Source organism: Clytia hemisphaerica, unplaced genomic scaffold, assembly GCF_902728285.1.
Source record: "Clytia hemisphaerica strain Z4C2 unplaced genomic scaffold, Clytia hemisphaerica genome assembly, whole genome shotgun sequence".
Taxonomy (NCBI): domain Eukaryota; kingdom Metazoa; phylum Cnidaria; class Hydrozoa; order Leptothecata; family Clytiidae; genus Clytia; species Clytia hemisphaerica.
This window is the reverse complement of record NW_027103430.1, coordinates 856,978-867,109: the sequence shown is the minus strand read 5'-3', so window position 1 is coordinate 867,109 and position 10,132 is coordinate 856,978. Positions and strand designations below refer to the sequence as shown.

The 10,132-nt window shown below is 36.3% G+C and overlaps 1 protein-coding gene across 1 annotated transcript; it reads left to right on the top strand.

The window, feature by feature from the left end:
- Positions 1–875: 875 nt before the first annotated feature.
- On the top strand, positions 876–9,828 carry LOC136798014 (b(0,+)-type amino acid transporter 1-like). The gene is made up of 11 exons (XM_067054607.1): positions 876–1,074; positions 1,266–1,381; positions 1,606–1,723; positions 2,131–2,337; positions 2,625–2,750; positions 3,523–3,791; positions 4,036–4,139; positions 4,807–4,903; positions 7,001–7,156; positions 7,414–7,591; positions 9,569–9,828. The coding sequence occupies exons 1-11, from the start codon at positions 906–908 to the stop codon at positions 9,640–9,642; spliced, it is 1,614 nt and encodes a 537-aa protein (XP_066910708.1). The 5' UTR covers positions 876–905; the 3' UTR covers positions 9,643–9,828.
- Positions 9,829–10,132: the final 304 nt, after the last annotated feature.

Below are 10,132 nucleotides of genomic sequence, written 5' to 3'. Positions count from 1 at the left end.
ACTTCGCAAACCGGTTTATCAACAACACGTTGACCACCTGAGGAACCAACTCAGGAACTACTGTAGCTTTTGACTTTGAATTTTCACCAGTGATAGATATTGACTATCGAAACAACTCCTTCTCACAGACCCGGTAGGATTCTTTCAGCCAGTGGAGATAAAAATAACATGACGAGGATTGATATTTCCGTATTTTTTATGGCTGGGGATTTCAAATCTTTTGTTTTCAAGTCAGAAATATCAGTGGGGATGGGAAAAATAGCATAATATTTTGCAGCAAGGATTGGTTTATTTGACTATTTTTAGTGGGGACAAAAATTGACAGATAATTTTCCAACGGGGACGATAATTTGGCTAATGTTTCCAGAATCCTAGAGCTGATTTAGACAAAAAAGCCAATTTTAGGCAGGTCTGTAAAATGCACGATACCAACAGGTGGTAAAAAATGATCCTATACCCCCAAAAGCATGTCATGTGGAGTTGCCTTACAAAATTTGAGCAAAAAAATCAAAGTGAAAAAAGGTTATAGAGGGTGGTTCTATTTTCGGTGTTTTCAAAGAATGATGACGTCTTCAGGTGGTGAAGAATTAGTTTTGAGGGGAGGAGGTTCAACTGACACTTCTATTGGCTCCTCTGAAGGATATTTCAGTACTAAGATGATCATTGCGCGGTACGGGTACATAGCGGGATAAACTTGATGCAATGATGGAAAGTTGAAATTTACATTCTTTATTAGGTGCTTCAGAAAATTTCAAAATACTTTAAAATAACTAAGAACACCTTCCCCTCACGCAGCCTTTTACTATAACGCATAATGGCACTTTCAAGATACACATTTATACCTTTCTATATTTTTATTTAAAAACTGACTTCACCATAGCTAATAAAAGGACATTATAAAAATCATGGTCAAAAAGAACGGCTCGATAACTTTGACCAACGAACCGGTTGATGGAGCTGGTGGGAATGAAATGGTTGTGGGTTTCACCAACAAATCGTACGATAAACAAGGTGATGGGATGTCGCCCGATGTATCCATCAAAGGATTCAAAAAAGTGGTCAACGAAAAAGAAGGTAGTTTGATCCCCGTTTCTCCGAGGTCTTATTTAGGGTCGATTTCAATGGGTGCATATCACTTCAATCGGTTAAATGTTCAACACAATGCTCTGTATGATTGATGATATTTAAGGTTGTTGTTGTCGATCGGCAGATCATGTTTATAATATTATATCTGAGGACAAATGATTCACTTCTTCATTTCGTAGACTTAGAACAAGCGAATGAAGGGATCACTGTAAAAAGGACAGTCGGATTGTTCGGCGGTATTTCACTCATCATCGGTACAATGATCGGTTCCGGCATTTTTGCATCAGCTGCTACTGTAAGCACGTGGTTACTTTGCTTTACGCTTCTCGAGCTTTTGCACGATGTCCAAATAACTTTTAAACGACTGTGCTTCAGCCGGGTCAATTTAACTTTTTGTCACAGTTCCTTTTGAAATAACGTTTTTCACCTTAATCGAATTTTGCACTGTCAGCTTTTTGCTACTACCGTTAATCACTTGAATACGATGTTTTGGATTGCAATTGATAATCTTCTTTTCAGGTGTCGAAATTTTCTGGTTCAGTTGGAATGTCATTTGTGGTTTGGGCAGGATCTGGAATGTTAGCAATCTTCGGTGGTTTGTGCTATGTGGAGCTTGGCTTGATGCTGCCAGAATCCGGTATTTTTTCTTTGCCCTCCTGCTTCTATAATATTTGAAAAAAGTTAAATAAAAAATCTTCGTCGAACATGTGATTTGGGTTATTGAGGGTAGTTAGGGACCTATAATGTCATATTTTTTCCTTTATCCCCTCATCTAATTCTTGTGACATTTAGCTAACTAAGTCTTCTTTTGATTAGTCCTCAATATCGAATACTTACCGATCGTTCACATGAAAGATGAAAAAACTACCTGTAACTTTTCTTGCTTCGAGTTTTGAAGTTTCGAGTTTCCACCCCACCGGTTGTTACTCCCTCCGGATTGCTTTTCTCTGCAACTTACCGTTAAATCTGGAACCTTCTTTCATTACCTATACACTTACCCAGAAAGCCAGGGCGAATTTAAATATTCCTAATCTTAAACGTAAGGTGGAGAGTACATTTACATCAAAGAAGCGTTAGGAGATCTGTGCGCTTTTCTATTCGTCTACGTCTCAAACATCGTGCTTAAGCCAGCCTCGCTTTCGGCCATCTGTGTTGCAGCAGGAGATTACATCGTGGAACCTTTCCTTGTCTATGAACACGTAGCAGAGAATCAAACACTCATCGTCAAATTGGTCGCCTTCTTCTTTTTAAGTAAGTAATCTCACACACCCCTGACTAAGTTAAGTGATCCAGGTGGTTTTTCTCACCAAAGAAAATAATTTAGCTGAATTTCCAAGTCTTTTTTAGAGTCCCAACGGGTTTTATATAACCATAAGAAGTTTCATTTGGTTTTTCATAAGATGATGCAGTTACTTTTCTTTTTTTACTTTCTTTTACTTTTTTTACAAGTAGAGCTAAGTCTTGAAATACAGGGAGAAAATGAAGTCATTTCAAGAAAACTTAACATTTTGTAAATGCAATACTTTCTCCCTTTGCAGCTGTGCTGATCATAATAAACTGTTCCAGTGCTAGCCTTGCTAACCAAGTACAAGTCATTTTCACCATCTGCAAATTGGCTGCTCTTGCAATGATCATTCTGACGGGCATTGTTAGGCTTGGACAAGGTAAGACAGTTGGTTTATTGTTTTGGAAAGTTCTACTTACTAGGTTTTCCAACCTTCGAGTGAACTCTTGAACGTTTATTTGCCGTGCCTTTTGTAAGCACGGGAGGTTTTTGTGCTTTACAATATTTTCAAGCTAACAAAGCCATTATTTTAGCTTATGGATCATAGATAGATTCGACCAATAGTGGCTTAGTTTGGAAATATGTCAACTAATCAGCTGATCCTGCTTTGATGACATTTTAAGTAAGGTTTTCTAAACCATGAAAATAATATCCTCTTCTTTAACTTCTCTTTACAAAGAATCAGTTTTGATTTCGACTTTTCTTGACATTTACCACAATTCAGCTAAAAATAACACGTGTTGATAATTGAAAATGACCTGACAGGAAAGATGAGAGCAGGATGCGCGGTTTCGTTAGTTTTCAATGTTTCAACTGTGTACTTTCTAATTGTTTTTCCTTTAGTGTTTTCTTTCTGATTTCACAGTTTAGCTTCTTTATGACATCTTCCAGCTTCCGTGTTGGAATAGGCGAGCTATTCGTCTTTCGAATAAGCATAATTATAGTTCCACTGTTAAATGTCTTCTTTTAAGCTTAAAAGCGTTCAGGATGTCTTTTCCCACAGAAAGCCAAGGAAAGTTAACAACTAATGACCGGGCTAATTCTTTGACTTTAGAATGACTTGTTGAATGTAACTTGTTCCATTTGTTCCGTCATACCTAACTGAGAGTCTATAATAAACTGCATAGTAACCCTCTCATCGTCTATCTTAGGATATACCACCAACTTCTCTGAACCCTTCAAAGGGACTTCAACGCACATTTCTGATATTGGTTACGCCTTTTATGGTGGTTTATGGGCGTACGATGGGTGGAATAATTTGAATTACGCGGTCGAAGAGTTGAACAATCCTTTGCGAAATCTCCCGAGATCCATTGTATTTGGGCTGCCGCTTGTGATTGGTTTATACATGTTCGTCATCATTGCTTACTTGACCGTCATGCCTTTCGAAACGCTCGCTAATTCGTCTGCTGTAGGCGTGGTACGTATGGTCTCCATTACTTCAACTTCTTCAAAAGGGCCCATTTTAAGGAGATAATTTTACATTTCAAGGGGATGATTTTACATTTCGAAATATATAGTTTTATAGATTTAGAGTCCAAAGTACACAGAAAAAAAAGATGTGTAAATTTGAGCTATTTATACTCTACACACAAAAGTTACTTCTTGCACTGCCAAAATCAATGAGCTGTCATAAAAAAGGAATTATCTTTTCTCAATCTCAGGTATTTGGAAACGAGGTTTATGGAGTAATGCATTGGATCATGCCTGTCCTTGTGGCTGCTTCTTCTTTTGGTGCCGCCAATGGCTGCGCTTTTACTGGTGGACGGTAGGTGGAATGAATACGGGGGTTTGGTTAGGCTTTAGGTTAATGAGGGGAATCAGTTTTAAAAGGATTTAGATGGTCAAAAGATTTTAATTCAGATTTCAAAGTTTGACGCATCATTCAGTTAAGGAGATCAAATAGTTGGCTTAAAGCCCTGAAAAACTTTTTTTGTGGCTCTATATTAAACTTTTACCATCACCAAACCACATTAAAATTTAGCCCAGTTTGAATAAATTTTGACGAAAAATTAACCCTTATAGTGAGTGCATTTTCTTGAAATCTTTTTCCCATTCTTTGTTCACTTCGACCCTTAGAGTGCAATTTGGGAGGCTTGGAAAACGAAGCCTTAGGGTCGCACATACGGTCTTTCGTTTACTCTGAGTACCTCTCCACCTCACCCCCCCCCCCCGTGAAGGCCTATGTCAGAACCTGTTGAACATACCTTAAGCTCGTTTAGTTTGGCATCAATGTTGCCAATTACTTGATCTCCTTAATTAAATTATACGTCAAACTTCAAAATCTAATTAGCAAATCCTTATCAACATCTAGAGGTTAGAAAAAGCGTTGCCAATTGTTACACTGATTTAAAGCCGTATCCGGTAAGCATGTGTGAGCTCAGTATTTCTCAAATCCTAAGCTTTCTGATCTTATGCAATGTGGTTATTTTTAGATTGATCTTTGCTTCAGCTCGTAACAAACACATGCCGGAAATTTTAGCCATGTTACACAAAGAACGAAATTCACCGATACCGGCTCTTATTTTCTCGGTAAGTCTTAAAACCCTGACAGACAGACAGATAGACAGACATCTTTGACCTTTTCAACACATAGATTCTTTTATTCAACGGGAGTGAAGCAATAAAAAAGCAGTCGCAAGTTCGTTCCATTTCACTAGCTTATCAAAGTAAATACCATATTCTAAATAATTGCATTTCTCAAAAGTTTGTGTTTCGTACTAAACCCCAAACTTTGCCGATTGATAGCCTAGTTTTATAGATATAAAATTATCAACATATACTGCCTTCGAGGATGAAAGACATGAGAATTTGGCTGACATAGGGGAATCGACTGCTTTATGGGTCTGGATTTCTCATGATTATGTCTCAAAAAGCGTATCGTTATGAACCCTCCAACTCTGCCATTATTCATTGCATTTTCGTTATCATGTGACGTATGGTCTGGAAAATCCATTTCTGACTGATTGTAAAATTCTGGTTGGCTGTTGGTGGTCAATCAAGGAGAACCTACCCCGCAACCAATATGGAATTCGTTGTCTTCCTGGTGCTTTTCAATGTTCGTTAATCTTCTTCACCACAATGTGAAGATCGAATATTTAAATAGATATTTATTATGGTATATCCTGCCATATTTTCTTTGACATTTCATATTCTATCATTTATACAAGACACCCTCATAGTTTCCCGCCACTCCAACGCACAAACGAATCGTGTTACTTTTCACATCAAGCTTGGTATGAAGCACTACCTATCAAAGTTCATGTTAGATAGCTTTCATATGTCTAACTCAATAGTGTGGCAGGTGGATCGAAAGAAACACGATAAAAAGGGTTACAGTTTTTAGTAATCTTAATTTGACCCCCCCCTCCCCTTCTCTCTCTAAAGTACTTATTTCTTACATGAATCCAGTCCAGTCGAAAAGCCAAAATTTCCCTGCTGAATGAGAAACGTTTAATTTTCTATCAGTGCGCTATGAACATTGCTCAGTATCTTATGCTACAGAAGTAAGACAATCCAGTTCCATTTGGCCAATCGTAAAAAAAATGAAAATAAAGTGTTTAAAAATAAAAATTATCCAGATGAAACTAAACAAACTGACGCTCACAGGCGAGTGAAAAGTAAATTGCTTGAATGCTCTGGCTTTTAGCTAGCTTGGATTAGATACCAATTGCTCATCCAGTGAAAAAAAAACTCATTTAAGGGGGGTTGACGATTCGATGGTATAAGCCTATTTTATCGGTCGGTATTTCCATGTTAGAAAAAACAAGTGACGGTATTTTTTCTGACGCTGTTGACGATAATCCACAAAAAATGCGTCATTAATTCGGTATTTTAGATACTCGTACCTCCCCCTTTATTTAAGAATATTTGAGGAATTAGCGATGTGTGGTGTCTAAAAGAGACCAAACATTTATGATTTATTGACTTATTTACGGAAAATAAATCTTTTCTACCCTCCACTTAGTACGCACAAGTTGAAATTCTTATTCCAAATAAGAACAATCGTCCGCTATATAACGACGTCCTTCCACGATCGCGTTCGACAACGTCTGAACTGAAAAACATCCGTCAAATGCCCACGCGGCTGCAATCAAGTTTTCTCTCTCCCCTTAACATCGTTGAAAACCAAAAAAAAACTAATTCAACTGGAAGTGTACAATATATCAGCAATAGTAAGTTGTTTGAATACAACCTCCGCTAATTAACTCAAAATGCGAGAATAAGAAGAAGAGACATTCTTCAATTTTCGCGCTATTTTTTCTAATACAACTTATTCCATTTTCCCAAAGAGAGTATCCCAACAAAGTTAATTCTAAAATTCCTTTTTCAGTGAAATCTTTGGCATTGTTGATATAACAAATGTCAAAGTTATGATCGTTTCTGAGCCTTTTAAAACACGGATCATTAGCTGAGAAAATCTAGTTATCAAAATTGCTGTACCGTGAATTCTCGTTTATTTGAACTTCTGTATATTCGAATCTATTCTATATTTGGAAGTAATTTTTATTTCCCCGTCAAAGAGAAACCTTTGTAAAATGCTTCCTATAATTCGAATCCCTCTCTAATTCGAACAAATTAGACCATTCGAGGTCGAATTAGTGACAGTCAACTGTATTTCTTTTTCAGTACATCATAGCATTAATAATGATCCTACCAGAATCCTCAAACTTCGGAACATTGATCACTTATTTCAATTTTGTGGCTTGGGTAACTTACGGAGCTACATTTGGCTCGTTGCTATGGTTACGATACAAACGACCCGATTTGAAGAGACCATATAAGGTGTGTTCTTATTGAAATGTTCTCGTCCGTTGTTATCCTACTTAGTTTTTTAAACAACTCAATCCAAAGTAGTTTAACTCATATATGAATTCGCAAGTACTATTATATAACAACGCAGATAGCTCTTTCTTTCTGATCTTTGCCAGAGTATGATTCATAAGTTAATCACAAGTGTTTATGGAGAAGGATCCCTATTAGGGTACTATTTTCAAAGAACAGAATATATCTACAATTTATCTCTGTAATAATTTTGACAGGTGTTCATTGGCATACCAGTCGTGATGGTGTTCTGTTCATTGTACCTTGTCATCGCGCCCTTCGCCTCCGCCCCACTGGAATCATTCTTTTGTCTTCTATTCATACTCTCTGGTATTCCTTTCTACTTCGCTTTTGTCAAATATCAAATCATCCCTGTCAAATGGCTGAAAAAATACGGTAAGTCTTTTAATTGGTTTCAAACTCGTCACTTATTACACCTCTTCTCGCAGACCCAGTATGATTTATTCAGCTAGTGGGGGTAAAAATAATGTTCTGAAACTCGATGGTGTTTAATTTTCCTCTATTTTACTATCCCTGGGCATTTAAATTCCATTGTTTTCAAGTCAGAAAATTCAGTGAGGATGAAAAAAAGCACAGTATATTGCAGTGAGGATTTTCTTATTTTATTATTTTCAGTGGTGACAAAAGTTTAGGTATAATTTTCCATTGGGGAGGGGTCTTAGTGGGTCTTTGAGAAGGGGGTGTCTTATTTTCCTTATTTTTGGTATTTTTCATAATTTCAATTTTTCAAACATATATATTCATATTCATATATACATACATATTCAAACAAAAGTACAAACATATAGCTATGATTCAGATGAGCTGAAGTTGAAAGTGTTGTGTATTTCCTGTCTCTCCCACTTAACTTTCATTAAGGTCTAAAAATACTCTTTATTTGCATCACAATATTCCATTGTAATTATAATCAAAAATTAATTAGCTGAAAGTTTACACACTACAAATCATTTGACCCAATTAGCAAGCTGTCCTCCAAACATTGCGATTGTTGACGGGAATAGCATAAATGCAAGATAATTCTTTTGTTTTCAAAATTGATTTGTAAGGACAATTTAGTACAAAATAAGACACAAAATTGAAATGATTTAACGTTTTCGTTGAATTTGAATTTGATGAAAACTCTCACGCCTTTGATTTTACTGATGCCCTGTAACAGCCCTCATAAAAAAATGGGAAAAGATGGAAAAATGAGAACAATTCGGCAACTTCCACTAAGCTCTCAATGATCACTGGAAAGTTTGAAAAATCTTGAGAGTCCTTTTTGAACTTTTTGAGGTGAAAAGAATTACTGAGTTAACAATCTCTGTCTATTAACAAAAGCTGATTTCCTGCCCCTGCCCAGCTGGCACACAACGTTGTCTTAACGTTCAAATAACGTTATTTGGACGTTATGAATGTCAAATGGACGTTGTTTTGACTTTGTGTGCCGGCTGGGTGTTAACATTTAGCTTACACGTTTCATTCACATTCGCTGAAAGATCTTCACTTAAAATGATGAGACAGGAGTGTAATACTAGAATTCGCACAGGTTTTTGAATAGTCAATATTTATTAAATGACTGGAAAAAAGTAATCAGTCAATAAAAAGTCATCCTAGAAATGTCATGTCATGAAAAACTAGATATATCAATTCCTGTTAGGATTTAAAGCGGTTCAAAAAGATTCACTATTTTTGTCTTTCACAGTTTCTCGACTTCCGTCTTGTCTTTTTAATCTTGCTTGAAATTTTTTTTTGTCAACGCCACCAATGTTCTGAGCAGCTGAAGAAATTCTGAGACTTCCTTTGATCACCATCTTTGACGTCTTTCCTGAAATTTAGGAAGATTGTACAGCTTAATTTTAAACGGCGTGAACCTTTCATCAGTTTATTCTTTCTCCATCCTTTGCTGAGTCCGTTTAAAAAAATGTAGGTTCCACTGCTCCCACAACCGGGGAACTTTTCGGTGCGAACAATAAATACCTTATAGACTTAAACTGGAACTTAAGGATTATGAGCTTTTTTGACGTTTTTTCTCAGTATTCCAAGGTTTGCTATTTTTAACATTTCACAAGTCTGGCTTTCTTTTGATTCGAGCTCAGAATTAGCTTTGTAGCAAGCGAAGAAAGAATCCTATTTTGAGCTGGCGGCTTTCTAAATAATTTTTATGTTTTTTTGTGTTTGCAGTCTCTACGTCATTTTCTTCCTGTCCTTAGTAAGGTTTCAGTTTTTGATTGATACCGCGTTTAGAGGGTGTGGCTATTTACCACTGGCTAACCAACCTTAAAAGATCAATATTATGATTTAGTTTCTGTGCACATTTGTAACAACTCGATCGAGAGTCCTTTTTCAACCTTTTTTTCTCGTTTTTCATAGATCAACTGACGCAGAAGATTCAAAAATATTTGAACGTCGCCATGCCTGCATCTGCTGAAGATATTTGTTCTTGAGTATCTGAAATGGCGATACAGCAAAGTATTTGACAATTTGTCGCTTTCAATGGTACGTTACATGAGTATTCATATACCATTTTAAGATATGCTTGCCAAGATGTTTCTCAGGTCTATTGGGTTGTTGTTGGATATTTTGTTGCATCTTAGTAAGTATGAAATGTCTATGAATAAATTTGAAGCCTTAAACTCATTGAAGATCTATGTCAGATTGATATAGAACATGTAATTAATTGGTGTAAAAGGGGCTGACCAACTTATTGAATGTTGGTAACGACAATTTGTATTGTGCAAATATATTGTACATGAAATGCTCAATTTGCATGCTAAACTAAAATAAACTAATTAAAACTAATTTTAGAAATAATTAGGGTGCGCATCAAAATTGTCGAAGATACAGAGAAATGGAACGCTAAATTGAGACAACAGTTTTTTCGCGAAACTCTTCTTCAATTAGTTCTTCTACAATTACATGTAACTAAATGACTCT